The following is a 17982-nucleotide window of genomic DNA, read 5'->3' on the forward strand; positions in this document are numbered from 1 at the left end:
GATGTCATGTCTGAGATGGAGCAGGTTCTCATGCATGCTCTGAATTTTCAGTTTGTATCCAGAGACCCATTTTGTTTTCAGTCACTCGGGGAACAGCCCTGCAGCAGAAAAAAACAGTAACCTTCACTGCTTCACTGATCAATACATTTGTTTTAAGGCCTCCAAGTAGCATCACACAGACTTAGTACCTGCATGGCAGGCTGTTTATTTTGTGATGGTAACAGAATCTAATGAGAAAATAATTTTAGGATTGTGCAAGGTCAGTCTTATGCCAGAGTATCCTGTGGTGAGTTGGGCAAGTACAGACACCCTCACTCTTCTTGCAGGCATGCAGTTGCTCATCCTATCATTCCTAGAATGTTGGGATGCTGGAATGCAAAATACGGAAAACTGTCAGGCTTCTAGCAAATTGTCACCACCAGTCAAAACAGGGCAAAGTTGAGGCTGTGTTATTTACAAAAACAGCAGAAGAGTTGTGTATATCCGTAGCCCCAGGGAAGCGTGTCGTGCACTGCAGCCAAGGTTTCCTGTCCTCCTCCTCCTTGTTGCTAGGAATGGAGTCCAAGGCCCTTTTCTGACCTGTGTGCCAAATCTGCTGTGTGTTTCTACCCAGCATCCTGCTGCACAGGAGTTCACTGCCTTTCCTTGGAGAGGACCTGGAGGGCAGGTCCATGATCAGCCTCCACAGTACACTGTGTGCTGGCTACTCCTGTATAATGCAAACTTAGATGGACCCGCTGTGTTCAGAGCACCAGTAACCACCCTCCCTTCCTTACCAGTGATAAAGCAGAAAGCAGTTCACCTGAGTTGGAGATAATGCACTTTTTTAGATATTACAGTAAGCTGTGTTATAGCTCTCTTCAAGCCAATTTGCATCTTGTCTCATCAGCAAAGTTGAAGTTAAGCGCTGAGCACCTGTGGCCATCTCAGGGCAGAAGGCTGAAGGCCTCTCATTCTTGGGCTCAGCCTCTGCCTGTGAGAACAGGGGTGGGGGGGCAGCAGAGCAAAAGGAAACTTAAGCTGAAGTGCTGACTTAAAGCAGCATTTTGTGCCAAGAGCTCAGGCAATTCTGAATCAGAAGCTGTTTCCATCCTAGAGGCACAGTACCCCAAAATACGTGGAAGACAACAAAACTCCTACAATTTTGTAAGCCTTGCACCACAGGCAGAGCTGGCCAGTATCCCACACTAGCAGCACCCATCCAAGGAGTGGTGCTGGTGGGGCAGGCAGGGCCTGCACCACAGCTGGATAGGAGGAAAACATTTTTCACAGTACAAGGTGTTAAAATGCTGGACTAGGGCCCCAGGAAAGGCTGCATGACCCTGGAGACTGCAGCACTGAAAGGATGAGGCTCTGAACAATCTTGGGAGACAGCCCTGTTTGAACAGGGACAGGACTGGTGACCTCCAGGGGTCCCTGCCAGCCTCAATCACTCTACAAGCCCATAGTAAAAAGCCAGTCTCGTGCCAGGTTCAGTTGGTGATTGGAGCATGAAGAGGCCCAAAAGCTCCTGAATTCAGCACAGAAACTGCCTTTGATCTCAATGGCTTTTATTTTAGGATTAACTTGACCTGCCAGTGTCATTATTTCAGTGAATTATTGACAAATTGTGTCACTGGGTGCAAACTGGTGCTAAATCAGCTCTGTGCATGTAGTGGCCACACTGGCTGGTTGTTTCCGTGCAGAAGTTGCTGGGTTCAGCCGGTCTCCCTGATCCTCTCTCTCACACTGGGATCCATTCCTTGTGAGTCAATGAGTGATCATTGCACAACATTTCTCTGCAAATGAGTGTTTGAAGAGACCTTGGCTGGATTGCACAACCCTACTTGGTCAATACCTCCTGGAACATTCCTGTCTGCTGAGAGCTCACATGAGGGCTGGCACATGAGTCACAGCGTGACCATCTTGACTAACCAGGGGAGGCCACAGATCACCAGGCTGGGCTGCTTCCTCTTCGCCTGGGCTGCAGCACGAGGAAACCCTGGAATCCAATTAACAAAATCCCATGGAGCCTTTAAAAATGCCCATTTCATTCCCACATTTTACTTCTTTTTCTCACACCATCTGAAATGTCAGATACCTGTCCAAAGCAGTGCAGGATCCTGGGCACCAAGGTCCAGAGGAAGGGACATGCTGAACTGCTCCAGCAATATCCATGCTGGAGAATCAGCGCTTTGCTAGGGTCACCAAAACAACAGCATGTTTGTTCCAGGCTGTTTCTTGAGACCCTGGTGCAGGCAGAGCCTGAGTGCCACCACTGAGCTGTGAGCTTGGAGGGTCATCCAAAATACCATCATATGGGTCATCTCCCAGCTTATGTTCCCTGACAAGGGACAGCTGTGGCCATGTCACCCTTGTATTTCAGAGATGTATGTTTAATGAAATGTTGCTGGTGGTTTATATGATGGGACCGAACAAGACAGTTGCCCCACAGCCCCTGAGCACGCTCCGCTCTGCACTGAGTCCTAGCACAGGGATTTCCTTCCAGGCAGCTCACAGCCAGGCACAATAATTTGCATTACTACCAATAATCTCTGGGTTTGGGAGAGCCATGGCAGCTCTTGCAAATCAAATCAGAGCTTTGCAGTAGTTATGCCAGAGGAAAATGTTGCATGTGCAATTTGAGAAAAGCCCACATAAATTCAAAGGTTTAAGGCACTCCTTGCATTTCAAAAATTGGAATCTGCAGGTCTGATTTTGGGTCTAGACATTAGCAAATTTAGGTCTGAGCCCATTCAGATTGCAATGATTTAGCACTCTTTCCACAAGCTCCACTGACCAGCTCTATGCCATACTTCTCCCTAGCCCCAAGGTCCAGCTGGTGACTCAGATGTCCCAGAACACTGTGAGGTGCTGGAGTGCTTCACTTCATCAATCAGTTGCTTGAACCTGGCTGGTGCAAAGTCCAGTTGCTCTGCAGAAATATCAGTCCTAACTTCTTTCCTTCCACGTTTCTACTTCAACCTCTTACCCATCAGATTACTTTTAGGCTCATTGACTGTGAATGTTATAATATAATAATAACCTGATCAGGCCAAGGATCAGGGGAGCATCAGGGGAGGTCCCAGTCCTCCTCTGGGCATCCAGCATATCCCTGGCAATGGAGACATGTTGGGGGACAAGCTGAGGGCAGGAGAGCTGGAGACCTCTCCTACTCCAGCATCACTGGGGCAGGGGCTGACAGCCCTGGCAGGCTGAAGTGAGGTCCTGGACCATGGGCAGGGTGGGGGGGCACTGGGAAGGCACTGGAGACAGCCACACCTGTGTGAGTGCCCTCAGGGCCCTGAGAGCAGCATCACCTCCCAGATCTGGAAACTTGTGTCTCATCTTTAGCCCCAGCATCCCTAGTGCCACCCTGAGAGCAGCCCAGGCTCCCAGCAGGAGCACACAGCCCTGCAGGAGGGTGATGGCAGCATGAGGGAGGGCTTCAGCTCTGGCATCCTGCAGACGTGCTGCCCAGAGGCAAGGCAGAGGTGCCAACAGCTGCGCATAGCAGAAATAACCATGTCAGCTGTGCTGTCACGCACTGGAAGCTCTGCACATGATATCCTCAAAACCAAGATTGCTGTTATTCACTGTTCCTCATTCTTGGTTGTTGTCCATTCCCAACAAGATGTGCATACAGCCCATGCTGGCAGATGCACAGCACTGGTTTGCTATCTGTATGCAGATTTGGCTACAGCTGGGGCATGTAGACATGGACATTTATTTCAAGCGCCAGAGACTGAGAGAGGGACCAGCTTTATGCAATACCCTTTTATCCTTGGAGCTTCAGGAATAAGGCAGACACCTTGGGCAACTTGGTCCAAGGTGCCTTAAATCTCTTTTCAATGTTATTGGGAGGAAACAATAGCAAGTCTGAGTAAAACACCTTTTTGTAATCAGAGCTTTGCTAGGCCTGATTCCAAGTTGGTGGAGTTGCAGTGGAGGTTACTGACTTCCTGCATGCAGACAACCCAGTATTTTGTGTTTGCAGTGAGAATCTTGCCTGTGTGAAGGCACCCAGAAGACATGGACCTGTCTAGCAATTAAGGCTCCTGTTTCCATTATCTAATCCTGAAAAATTGTTTTCAAATTCAACGAAATGCACTTTTGCATTAATTCAATATATTCTGTGGGAATTTGTTTGTTCAGGGAAATTTAAATCTGCAATGACTGAATGACTAAAAGCACATGTAGAAAGGAGAATTAGAAAGTTCTGTCTGCAACAGCCTGAATTTATTAAAGTAATAACCTTGTGGGAATTACAGCTAGGATAACACTTGTGAAAATGACAGCCATGTAAAAAGGGATTGGTATTTAATTTGAACTCCTTTTGACTTTCAAATTTTAATCTGGTTTGATACACTGGGCAAATTATTAAGTTCTTTACAAAGACTTATTTAAAAATAATTGCACCATATCACACATTGTAATAAATATACAATTAACCAGACACTATCAAACAACCAACATGAATAAAACTGCTGTACATTTAAAACTGATGGAGACTTTGAATTTTTAAGAAAAATACATTGATGAAAATGCCTATGCTACCTGATTTGAGTGACAGATGGAAGGCAAAAACATATTCTTAGTGAAAGTACAGGTCATCTTGCACTGTTTGTATTATGTGGATTTCAAAGGCAAAGACTTGTTGACAGCAAGACAGAGATGGAGTTCTTCTACAGGTGGCACCCCTATGCCACTGAATACATCAGACAAGACCCAGTTTATTCAAACTGGGTGAACAGATACCATAAAGCACACAGTCTTACCTCCAAACAGATTGAGGTGTGTGTAGGCCTTTCAAAGGCCTTGTGCACAGATGTGATTCACACCTGCCATTGTTTATTATAAAGTAAATGTCCCCCTTTTTGCAAGATCTCTGGATTTTCTCTACTGTTCATTTACATTCTGCAGTGTTGGCTGGTTGCAGCTGAGAGGTTCTGAGGCTTGATACTTCAAGTTTTCCAGAGGATGAACGTTCTCCTGAATGCTCCTTTTACTTCTGCAAATGACCTCTACCGAGAAATGCCGTGTGTTCAGATACCATCTAAAATTAGCCCATCTACTCTATGTTGAAGGCCACACTCCAGAGAACTTCCAAGGTCTGCGGATACCAGAGAGTCTCACAAGGTAAATTATCCAGCTCTTCCAGGATGACAGCAAAGACAGAAAAAAACCAGCATGGCCCTTAGGAAAAGTCTGACTCTTTGACAATTGGAACTGGTGGGGTTTTATGATCAATTGGTTTATAAATAAAATGGAAATCTTTCTTGGTTTCACTCTTCAGAAGGGAGGCTTTGATATGATGTGGAAGGGCATCTTTGTCCAGCTGCAGCCACTGGTCATCAACATAAACAAAGAGTCCATAGTCCTTGGGATGGGACACTTCAAACTTGTCGGCACACTGCTGGCTCAGCTGCTCAGCTGTGGTGTCGCGACGGGAAGCAAGTGTCCTTGATTGACCACTGATTTCCAGAAAGGAGATACAAATGAAATCCTGAAGAGAAACATGAGCAGAGACATTGCAGTTAACACAGTAACCTAGGACTGAAGGAGGAAGAATTCGGTCACAAAGCTCTAGCTGCCTAGAGCTCCCAAATATCCTCCAGTCATTCTCCAATGTCCTAGTTATTCTCTCCTTTCTTTCCTCTGTCAGGCTCTGAATCAGAAAATACTTAAATAAGCATTTTACCAAATAATTAGCACCATAAAGACACTAAAGTAAGTGGTTTTTTTCTGATTTTATTGAATATCCTTAGAGAATGATCTGCAATGGTTCATTCTCCCATCTTTTTACAGCTCCTGCAGGAAGTTTGCAAAGAAGTGACAGACAAGAAAAACAAACCACAAATGTCAGAGATCTGGCCTGAAAACCCCCTGTTTCACAGAACTGGGATAGGGCTAGCAGTGTGGTGGCCTTGCAACTTCACAATCACCCAAACAGCATCTTGAGAGTGTGTCCTCTGAACTTCCTTCCATCACTAAGGAAATAGCAGAAGTTATGCTGAGAAGGCTGATTTACTTGTATCCTGTTTCAGGCAGTAACAGCTGTTGTGACAGCTTTCATCTTGCTAAACACATAAGGAACAGACTCTACAGAGATTTTGGTCACAGTGGAACCTGTGTGTTTAATTTGCATCTGTGAACTTCAAAATAAATCCCAACCATTTTGTTCAGAAAATAATGAGATTCCCTGGCAGAAAGGGAATTTCCAAATGCGTGGACTATAGGCTTCCAAACTACATTTAAGGAGTATCACTGCAGTGGATTAAGGCAGGCAGAAGAATGGACAGAGGCCTGCTGAACATATCAGCAAGTGGTTTAGCTCTGCCAGAACGGGCTTTCATATTTCTTATACTACCCCTCATTCAAAGGGGTGGAAAATGGCCCTTCAGCTGCTGGAGGTGGTGGGAATCTTCTGGGGAAACATGTCATTTGCTTGCTCAGCTATTATGCTCCATGCTAGGTACTTCTATGAGCTACTGCCAGAGCAGCACTCAGGGCTGGATGGATATTTGCTGTATCTCATACACCATTCACAGTTTCTGAGATCATCAGGGACTGGCTTGACTGCAATATGGGAAACCTCTTCAACTCCATGCTTTCACATGGACTACTCTCCCCCACAGGAGACTTTCCCCTGGCTTTTCCCTCAGCGTGCACAGTTTTCCATTCTGCACTGTGAAAGCGCTGCAGAACGTGCTACGTGGCCTTTGCTGCCTCCCTGTGGGTGACAATTTGATCACAGCACATGGGGCTGGCAGGGTATCCTGCCTGCCTGGACCAGCCTCACCACGGCTGGAGGCCCAGAGCACTCTTCTGTCCTGGGACCCTCTCCCACTGGTGCACAGGGAGATATTTGTCAGGCCATGCACAGCATGGGCTTCAAAACTAACCCAGCCTTGATGGGTCTTTCCTGCTGCCAGATGGGCTCTGGAAGATGCTTGACTGACTGGCTCTTGGGATGTCTCAGACCCTCCTACAGCTTTATGCCATCTAGAAGCAGCCCTGTGTAGCCTGCTCACATCCTAGTTTAGCCCGTGACTTCCCCAGGCATTAAGGGCAAAGATTAAGAGGGGCTTCTGAGTCCCCACCACAGCTCCCATATGCAAAGGCTCCTAGCACATCTCCTTTGAGAATGAACAAAAAAATCACTTTGCAGTCATATTTAAAACTACAATATTATAAGGGTACTTCAAGATTTCAAAATTTATTTCATAAGTAATATGTGTTTCAAATGTGGTGTGTTTTTTAAGATCTGGAAACCTTGCCCCAGATGTACTCTTCTTTTTTAATAGTGATTTCAATTAATTTAATTTTAAAATAATTACCATACTAAAGATTTCTAAGTATGGAGAAAGCATGCAAGCTTTCCCCCTAGGATATAATGCTGGCTACCTGCACTGACGAGCGGGAAGCCCGGGCCTTGTTCAGCGTTCTCCGTCGCTCCCAGCGGTGGATGGAGTCCTGGACCTCCACGCTCAGCTGCCGTGTCATGGTGATTTTGTCATAGTTCTTGATATGCTCCAGAACCCCGTAGGTGGTGGTTAAATAATAGGAGCCTGCAAAAGGTGAAAGTCTTGTATGAACATCACACCTTCATGGGCCATTTTGTCCCGCTCCCAGCCTGCCTGCCGGTGCCCACAGAGGGCAGCTGTCTGACCCTTGCACTGCCTGTGCCACGCTGCAGGGAGTGCGGGGTCACTGGTGTTAACCGAGCGGAGGACACCCTGTGACCAGCATCCTCCAGCCCCTCCTGCTCCACAGCAGTGTTGCTGCCCAGACTGCTGGGGCTGTAGATGTCCTGGGGGAGAACACAGGCTGAAAGGAAAGAGCTATAAAAACTGCTTTCACAAACAAGCCCTAGCCACAGACGTTTATTCTTTGGGCCACGGCCATCTTTTTGTTGTGTTTGATAGGGCCCATGCAATAGGTCTGTAACATGGGCTATTGAGCAGACCCCACAATGCAGGGAAATAGAAATAATAGTAGATTACTGCAGGAGAGGCACAAACCCCAGCTCCAGCTACACTACTCGCATGTTTGGATTTTGGGGCTCCTGTGGGCTCAACACTGTTGAGGGATGTATCAGACCTGCAGGAACACGTCATCCTCTGTTCCTCCATTGTCTCTTGACTACACAGGCATTCCAGGCGTTCATCTGTAGTTCCTGGACTGTTCAGGGCTGCGGGATAAATCTCGGTAACGCAGAGAAACAGGGCAAAGTGGCAAAAGCCCCTTTCCCTCAGAACGCCGTGGCTGCTGTGGCGCTGTTTGCAGCAGGAAATAAATAACCAACTGCAGCCACAGGGCGGCAGCTGGGCCCTGACAAAACCCGGCTGCAGCCACAGAGGCGCAGGTGAGCCCTGACACGGACAGAGACGCTGCTCTGCCCGCAGGGCAGCCCCGAGGCCGGGCTGAAGCAGGGCCGGTTCCCAGCTCCGCCCTCAGCTGGGAACGGAAGGCCCGGGCCCGGGCAGGGCAGGGTCAGCCCGCGGAGCTGCAGAGCAGCTCAGCAGGCAGAGTGCCCTGCTCCGGCCCCGGCACCCGGTGCCTGGCAAACGCGGACAGCCAACAAGTGTTTTGGAGGAGTTTCAGCCCAATCGCAGTGACTCTAGATGGCACTCGCACATCGCCCATCCCTCCGCAGCCCGCTGGCTCCTCAGGCGCTGCTGAGCCCATGGTCGGCGCAGCTGGCTGCTCCAGGGAGGCAAAGACAGCACTTGATTTAAGAGCAGTATTTTTAGAGTACCATGAAAGCTTTCTGTAGGAGAGGACAGACCAAGACACTGCCATTTGACTTCTGTACTCTGGTGGATTGATGAGGGGTGTCCTACAGTTTCGAAGGTTTTTGCCCAAAACACTCATTTTTCTGTACTGTCTCCCACAAAGAGTTGTTGAGAATAGACTAAGAAGCCTAAAACTGCCACTTTTCTTCTCTTAAATACGGTTACTGCCCTCCTTTTTCTGTCATTCAATATTTCTCCTCTTCTGCTGAGTCAGAGGTAGCTGTGATGGGACTGGGAACAGGGTGTATCCCTTCCCTCAGAACCCTGGCAGGAAGAGCTCTGAGTCCCCCACAACAGGAATTAATCACTTTTTTTTTTTTAATAATTAAGTTTTTGCCCACTTCCAATTTCTTTATTTCCATCCAGTTGTTCCCTACAATCTGTCCTTGACTTTGCCCCAGCATTCAGCATCACCGTTGCTATTAAATGAATTCAAAGGGTATTTTTCATTTGGAGGCAAAATGGAAGTGATTTTGTATATTGATTTATGCAATTTCACATTTTTTTCACTTCTGCTTTACTTCTTTCCCTTTAATTTCTGTACCTGAACACCTTTTGCTATTCAACTTTGAAAGGCCTAACTCAAGTTAACGTTTGCCAGTTCTACATTTTGCAGTCTCAGAGCTGTCTTCACTGAGATATTCTCTTTTTCCCCCCATTCCTCATATTTGCAGTTACTTCCACTGTCCTTTCTGATGTGATTATTCAGTCAGTTTGATTTGGAACTCCCTCACAAAATTTTCCCTTTTCTGGAGTGCACATTTCACAAAGTCTTTGCATCTTTGATCTAAGAGAACTTCCAGCCAGCTTTGCTTTTGATATCCTGAGCTCCCCAACCCAGATGACTTCAGTAGCCAGCCTGGCAGTGTGCCCCTTTGGAATGTAGAACCTGTGTGCAGAGTAGTCACCCAAAGCAGCTTGGTTATGTCCACAAAATGCTGTGATTCAGCTAACATTTTTTTTCTGCTAAGAATTCTTTCCAGCAGAAAAACTAACCTGTGCAGAAATACCTTACTAATGTACTGTATTGCTACTAATCATCCTATTAGTACTTACTTTTGTCCCACTCTGCACTGTGCTGGAATGACATGCTTACTTTCAGACTTATATCCTCATTTAATACAAATAAAATTAGTCTGCTGTTGTTCATCCAGGACTCCTTTCTAGAACCTCAGTACTTAGCAAAGCAAAGTCTAAAATAAACCCCATTTAATTGGTGATTTATTTAGTGACTATTTGGTGATAAATGATCTATGTTCCTAATTCAGAGTGTGTAATTTTCACTTGGGAAGCATGTGCTTTCCAAGCTATATTTAAGAAACTAGAGGCCCACAGTTCCCTGGGGTATTTATCTTTCTGATAACAGAGGTCTTTAGTTACTTCCAAACTCAATATTTCTCTCTAACCTAACTTTATTTTCTCTGTCTCACTATGATGCTCAGTCAGAGAACATTGTCAGAAGGTTCACTCAAATTTAGGAGTAGAGTGACCACGAGAATATAGCTCTCAGGCATACAGTGCAGTTTAAAAATGTGCTCTTTTGTCACTGAAATAAATAAAAGTATCTGCACAATTTTTTGCAGCAGCTGTTTAATTTTAGCAAAAAACTTTCCAGCTTTTCAGCCTTTGGGCCAAGGAACACAAGATGTCTCTGTTTAGGTTGCTAATCCAGCACCTTAGTTATTATTTATGATGAGTGCCTGCCTTTCTAGCTTGTGTCTTAAGGCACTGCACTGCTAAAAGGAGTTAAAGTGTTTGGCAATAATTTTAGAGATTCAGATTTGAAGATTGGCCAAAGTGTTATCCACAAAATCTAGCCAGAGCCCTGCTGCCCTACTTTCATAAACACTGAAGTGAGACAAATGATGATTTCCAAAGTGAGTATCTCATGAGCAAACACTGTACTCTTACCTTCTCCTAGCTGCAGAGCAGGGTCCATGAGCTCCATCATGTACTCCACATTCAGAAGGACTTCGGTCAAGTTGCTGCGGGCCAGCACATACATGAGCACAGGAAGGAAGTCATCTGCACCATAGGGCTTCCCTGAGCAAAGAGAAACACAGCATGGTCCCAATAACACCACAAAATCCCACACCACTGTTCCCACCACTGTAGGAACACCACTGTTCCCACAACAGTGTCAGATTCTCACACAGTGAGTCCTTTGCAGACTTCAGCTTATGTTACCTGAAGAGTTATAGCTCAAAAGCCCCAGCAAAGAAAAAATGCTGAAAACAGAAATTTAGTTCACTTAGAAAGCAAGTAAACTTGCTTTGAACCCAAAATAGGATCTTGAAAATTAACTGGAGAAATATAAACTTAATTTAATTGATCACAAACCACTGGCAATTTTTGAAGAGTGCCAAGGCTTCCAGCTGGTCCCTCTGATTTGATACTGACATCAAGACTGCAGTTCAGGTTGGCAATATTAGTAGGAAAGTTGTCTACATTAATTAGGGGTATTTATTCTCTTAGGCTTACTCTATGTATGATACCAAAAAACAGAAAATAGAATTTGAGACAGTGGTTTTAGGACTGGGGACTTCCGTGTTTATGTCCCTTCAGAAGGCAAAACATCACACACTACATGATCCTAATTAAAACAGTCTCCCAAGAGGTAGGATCCAAGAGGAATCATCTTTCTAACTATGCAGTCTAGCTAAGAAAACAGAAAGATTTTCACGTTGGACTTTAACCTAGTTTTTGAAATTGGTGTGCAGCAGATATTCAATATTTCCTGTGCTTAAAACATTCATATCAACTAAGTTAACAAAGTGAACTAACATACAGTCTGTAAGACCTCTTTGGGATCTCTGAGGACAAAAAAAGCATGCTAACAGTCATAATTATAAATAATTATTATTTAAAATAGAATCCAATCTGAGGCTTCCCTGAGTAAACCACAAAGAACACAAGGATAACTTTTTTCATTTGAAAGATACTTTCACTTTCAACCAACATGTCATAAAGTCATCATGGAAAACCCACAATAGCAAGTTTCTTACGAGACCAACATTCAGAATTGGCCATTCCTCTTAACCTACTCCGCTTTCATTCTGAATGTCTTTCCTCAGACTGTGGGGAGTTTTTTCTCACCTGTGCACAACTTGGGATATGTTGATTTCATGGACTATGTGTGTCTCACCTGAGAGCTACTTGTCTCACCTCAAGGAATCAAAGCTACCCTTGATGTAGCTTTGGTGAAATTACACTCAAGCCATTTTTGGCCCATAGCACACATGCTCTTCCATGGTAGGGCATACATTCCTATTTCTCAAATGTTCCCACTGACTTATTTCAAATATTTGCCATGAGTCAGATTTCTTTTTTTGTCATTCAGAGCTGACGCAGATTCTCCACTGGCAAAGAAAGATATTTTTCTGAAGCCTCAAATAAACATGAGCTTAGTCCGTGATTTAAAAAAAACCCAAAGTGTGGCTTTGAAATAAAATCAGTAATACATCTAGTGAACAGATCCATTTAAAACAAAGAGTTAGAGAATGAGAGATCATCAGGGCTGTAATTCAGTCTGTTTCTAACAGAGCCCATACACGCCACAACATAGACTATTTATTTAATGAAAGCTGGATTAATGCTTTCAGTTTTGATTGCTTTGTTATGGCTGCCTTTAGTTAAAAGACACAGCCTTAGGTCTTCAACGAAACTATAAATGGACTTGATTGTTCCGTTAACATCTGGATGGACATATTTTTGTCTGTTGTTCCCTTGGCTTATGTCTCTGTGAAAGCTTTAGCTCTGTGAAGGGTCTAATTCATTACTGTCATATACATTACCTTAATACAAGCAGCTTAGTATTACAGGCTGTTTAATATTTTCCAGGGTAGGGAAAAAAAAAAAAAAAAAAGATGACAAAACTGAGACATGAAAATGTAACAGAAAAACTTCACAGCAAAAAGCCCTATTCTCCTTTTGCTCCAAGTACACCAGGGGCCAACAGAGTTAGTTCTAATTCAGACTAGCATAAAGTTTGGTATACAAAATACCAAAGATTTGTTAGGCTCATTTTCCCCTTCATTAAAAACTTTTTATTTGTGATCTAGTAGTTACAGACCAGCATGGACAGAATGATTCTAGTTTCCTGAAGGCCAAGGGATTTCCAGTACATCATCAATAGCAGAATTTCCCCTACTACTTCTCTTTCATGACTAATTCATGTCATGTCTGATAGGGCATCAAATAAAGTTGCTGCTTCACAGTATAAATTCCTATTCACTGAAAAAAAAAAACCCAACAAACCTGGGTTGTTTGTTTGTTTGTTGGTTGTTCGGTTGGTTGTTTGGTTGCTGGTTTTTTACATGTCACCAACGCAGATCATGAACAGAGAACAGACTGACCAACTAATGCAGAATGGAAACAGCAGCTTGGAACTAAACAATTCCATGTCCCCATTCATCAACTCCTGGTGGCTACAGAAGTGAAAGTTAGAGGAAAATTCTCAAGAATGCCTACAGAATCTCTCTGTTTCTTTTTTGTTGTCTGAGCAGTGGCTGTACAATTATGCATAGAGACAATTCTTCTTCATGCTGTTTATCTCATTTCTATAAGCTGATTTAGCTGCTCTGCCCTCCAGTCCTTGGTATAAACTCTTCTCAACTTTAAGACTTCACAGAAATATTATTGAACTCACAGCTGTTTATATGCCTTAAATATGAAAGTCTGATCTACAGTTTCTTTTTGAGTAATAAATGCTGAGCAGGGATGTCTGACAGAAATAATGGAAAGAACACATGTTCCATATGCTGTATGCTCACAACCTGTGTAAATTACTAGACACCACCTTAATCCACCTGTGGCTGTATAACACCCAATTTTAAATACCCATGTCTGTAGCAAAAGCTGAAGTCAGCAGGAGCAGAATGTGTCAACAAAGGAAAAGCAAAACTAATCACCAGTGATCTAGCTCTGACTCCATTTGGTGTTATTTTGTGTTGCCACAAACCTCCAGTGTGGCCAAGGGCAGGTCAGGCATGGTCTATTGCACCTTGTAGGCATCTCAACAGCATCTCTGCACTGACTGCACACGCAGCCAAGGAGAAGTGCCTGAGAGGGCAGGACTCTGATTCTCCCCTGTTCTTCTGGCCCCTCCAGGTACAGGGACTAGCTTTGACATGTGCAGCCGTCAGTCCAAGCATGGCCCTGAGGTGCTCCGTATCTCAGTCCATCCATGGGGAAGATAGGTGCTGTCAGCAACTCAAATATGACCAGAAACAGGAGTCTACAAAGATAGATGAAATAATGCCTATGAACCAAGACACTTGAGAGGTTGCTTCAGCACTGTATAACCCCCATGCTTCCTGTGCCATGAAAGGCACCAGGGCACTAACCAGTGTCCATCTGGGAGCTGCAGCAGAGGTATTCTCTGCATGCTGCTGCCTCCTCAGCTCTACTTTCAAGCTGGGCCTGAGCCAAATCCCTAAACCTGTATGCTTGCTCCATCTGTGGTCTCTCACAGAGGGGAATTTTTGCAGCTGACAGAGTTAAATTTTGCTCTGACCCTGCCACTGCTCTCAGTGATAGTGAGACTGAGTTTGCCTATTCAAGGTGGTGGTGTCCTACTCCAGATACAACTTGCTTGCTTTATTTCCCCTTCTTCTCTGTGGGGTCAGGAAACATTTATTTCATAAATATCTCTAAGAAGCTTAAAATAAGCCTTCTCTTCTGCCACAAACTCATCCTATTATGTTTATAGCAAAGCAAATACAACGTCAGCTCCTGGCTGGGATGCAGCACTTGAATAGATGAGTATTAATTAAATACATGATTTAAAGCAACTGGAATTCTGCCCAAGCCTCCATAAAGAAATTACAGCCTATTTTAACACATTCATGCATTTCTTTTCTCTCTGTGTATATTCTGAAAACCAGCAGACAGGCGTGATGCCTTGTACCTTGCTCTAATATTTTACAAACACTAGCTTGATGTCTAGGAGCAGATCTCCACAAAATTTGAATTTTAGCCTCAATTTGAAGGTGGGAAACCTGAGGTGCAGGAGAGCTAACTGGGATTTGTTCAAGATCATAAGAAAAGATTGTGACTTTTCCTCTATACAGTAGCATTTTGCTGTCTCTTGTCTATCCCATATTACTTTCATGAAGGTTTAATTTGTGATATAGTGAAGTAAGTGAGTTAATAGATGCAGACAGCATGAATTCACTTCAAAAATGTATGGTTTAGAGATCAGAGGAATTTGCTCCCCATGAGAAATTTGAATTGGCTCTTTGATTCAAATGTAGAAATTGTGCTAGATGGCAGAAACCCCAAAATCTGTAGTCCATCAGTCTTTGTTAAAAGTAACTTAAATACTAATATCCTCTTCCAAAAGATATCAAAGTAAACCTGTTATGTATAGGTTTATTTTCCTTCTCAGAAGTGAGATATGATAATAAGCAGTGTAATGGGATTGTTCTGAAAGCTTTAGGAGCTTCTAGCATGGGCTCTTCACTGGCTGCTGAGGTATTGGAGTCCAGTTTCCTTTCTACAAGCTCAGCTATCCCACTAAAGACACAGCTTTGCTTTTGCCAACTGCAAAACCTTATAGGAGTGCATCAGGGCAGCTAATATCTGGATGCTCAGTTCTGTAGGGGTGATAAACTTAATTCCAAAAGCTAAGGAAGAGAAATATTCCAATGGAACATGTCCTATTTATCTTCTTTTTCCAAAAGCAGACTATGCACATTATCCATGTAAAACTATGCAATAGAAATCATTAAATCAGATGTTTTGGTCACCTAGCCAATTCCATAACTAGTACAAACTATGGTTTTGAACTATATAGTCCAGCTACCCGTGCAGTTCAAAGATAGTCCAAAAATGAAACTTCATAATCTTAGGTAGTTCACAAGTTAGAAATGTTGCAGTAAGAAAATTGTACCTCCATTCTTCTTGAATCTCCTCTGAAAGCAGTCTGCCCATCTTTCGAACTTCTAGTCTAAACTTAGAGTTTTTCCATCCCTGAACTTCCTCACTCATAGACTGACTAAATTTGGCCTGTTTGTCTCACAGACTGTCTCCATAAATGAATGCCTATTGCTGCTTTGTTTTTCCATCAGTTGTCTTCCACAGTGGCAGCTCCCAGAGGCAGCACAAGGCTGGGTGACCCAGGCTCACCACTGCCAATACACACCACATGTATTGCAGATTTGCAGTTTCTCACTCTACAGATGTCACTTGTGGTTTTGATGAAAATCAGAGATTCTCATTCTACTCATATCACACAATATACCTTTAATCTTTTGTCTGAGTTAAGGTATTTCTGAAAGACACATAAGGATTTTTTTTCTGGGTAACATTACTGTGTTTCTACATAAATTGGCTATGTGCCCAGCTGTACCTGTGCATATTGTAGCATGCCTTCCAAATATAAGAGCTGCATGATTCCTGCCTCTTACTTTTTCTAGTGCTAAAAAATTATGCCAGCCATTTTGTGGAGCGTGGGTTTCCAAAGTATATTTTTTAAATGCATTTTATTCTTACTAACCATTTCTAGTATTTTTAGCAGGCAGGTTATTACAGGTTATTACATATTTTCAGATTGTCACTTATATTCTTGGAGGCATATGTTTCAGTTATTTAAGTTTGCATAGAAGTTGGAAAAGCTCAGTGAGACACCTCAATACTGAAGTAATTGTGCCTTTGGTGAGGATTCACTTAGTAATATCACTGCCTACATAGTACATATGAGCATCTGAACCAGGGCCCCTTAATTTCTCTTATAGCCCATAATGAATTAACCAATATTGCCACTGGAGTTTGCCTTGAGTCATCTTGCTCTAAAGCAGAAACCTGTATGCAGCCAGATGAATCATCTGGACTCCATGGACTGACTCCACAATGCATGTGATGGGAAGCTGGGCATGATACCCTTCTGTGGCCACCTACAGCGAGATGCAGCCAGAGATTGGTGCTACTTCAACTCTATCATGGAGCTGTACTCAGTGGTCTCTTGAGACAAAGGTGTATGACTAAGACTATGAAGTTGCCTTCCTGATTCCTTGTGATGAATCACTTCCAAAAGCTGATTGCCTTCAACTTGAGGAAGAAATGCTAGTTTAGGATCTGACCCATTCAGTTCTTAGTCTTAAGTATCAGGGATTTCAACCAGAGCCAATTTATCAGGCAGATTTTGTAATGTAATATGAATTGTAATCAAACCAAAGATCTCCTCCTTTCTTAAAATATCTTGATATATATGGAGTCAGTCAAGGCAGACTTTAAAGTTTCATGACTCTTTCAGCAGGGCAAAGATGGGCACCACCACAGGTACAGATGTTCCTGAGTATGCCTGTCCTTAGTTCTAAAGGAAATTTAGTAACTCTTGGGACATCCTGGCCAAACCTGGAGTGCTGTACATAGGTCTCAAAATGTTAAAAAACTTGTGTTTTCATATGTGTCTGAAAAGAAAAGCTGCTTGATTAGGTGATGTTTGCATTTTGCTTTGAGAAATGAAACCATATTCTTAGGTCAGCTCATCCTATGGTCAGACTAAAGTGAATAAAACCTGGTCTGAGCTGACAAATTGCAAATTAAGCCAGACACACAAGTAGTTTCCATGTTATTGAGCAGGTAATGTTTCTGACAGAGGTAGACTGATTTTGGTCCTGTAGCAGAGGGAATTATTATTTTTGTGTTTCACCTGCTCTGATCTTGGAAAAGGAGGGACCTTTCTAATTTAGCAGTTAGGAAAAGGAGCAAAAAGGAGAAGAAGCTATTGCACAGGAAGCTGAGCATGGCCTCTGCTCTTCCTGTGTGAAGAACACTGTGCTGCCTCATGGCTGGCTGAAAGCAAAAGGGGCCCTGTGCTGTTGCTCTTGAGATGGGCAGAGAGCAGAAGGAGAATTCCTACCTGCTGAAATATGCTCTGAGGACCCCACAGCATGCTCTTCTGCATGCCACCTGCTGGAATTCCCTGTCAGAAAATTGTTTCAGGTTGCTGAGAACTTGTCTTTGCCACTGGAAAATGAAAGTGATCTGGGTTCAGTTCATTTTGTGGAAGAGGTTTCACACATTTCTCTTCTAAGTGGCACTTCACTCAATTTCTCTCTGTTTTCCTGGAGTTAGATACAGCATTCTTCTCCCTTAGCTTCTTTTTCAGGTCTGAATTCATTGGGGTACAGTTCCATAATTCCAGGCCAGTTTTCTTCTGGCCAAGCTCTGATATGCATCACTGATCGTGTATAAAGGAGAG

The 17982-nt window shown here is 43.7% G+C and overlaps 1 protein-coding gene across 1 annotated transcript in view; it reads right to left on the reverse strand.

Annotated features, from left to right (window-relative positions):
* Positions 1-3397: 3397 nt before the first annotated feature.
* The window catches only part of LOC128808532 (ras and Rab interactor 3-like), a 158997-nt gene continuing 144412 nt past the window's right edge, over positions 3398-17982 (reverse strand). The window contains exons 25-27 of the mRNA XM_053979735.1: positions 10689-10820; positions 7387-7550; positions 3398-5485 (exon numbers count right to left, since the gene is read on the reverse strand). Coding sequence (XP_053835710.1) covers positions 5177-5485; positions 7387-7550; positions 10689-10820 — 605 coding nt within the window. The 3' untranslated portion in view covers positions 3398-5176. The remainder of the gene's footprint in view (positions 5486-7386; positions 7551-10688; positions 10821-17982) is intronic.

The sequence above is a fragment of the Vidua macroura genome, chromosome 6, assembly GCF_024509145.1.
Source record: "Vidua macroura isolate BioBank_ID:100142 chromosome 6, ASM2450914v1, whole genome shotgun sequence".
Taxonomy (NCBI): domain Eukaryota; kingdom Metazoa; phylum Chordata; class Aves; order Passeriformes; family Viduidae; genus Vidua; species Vidua macroura.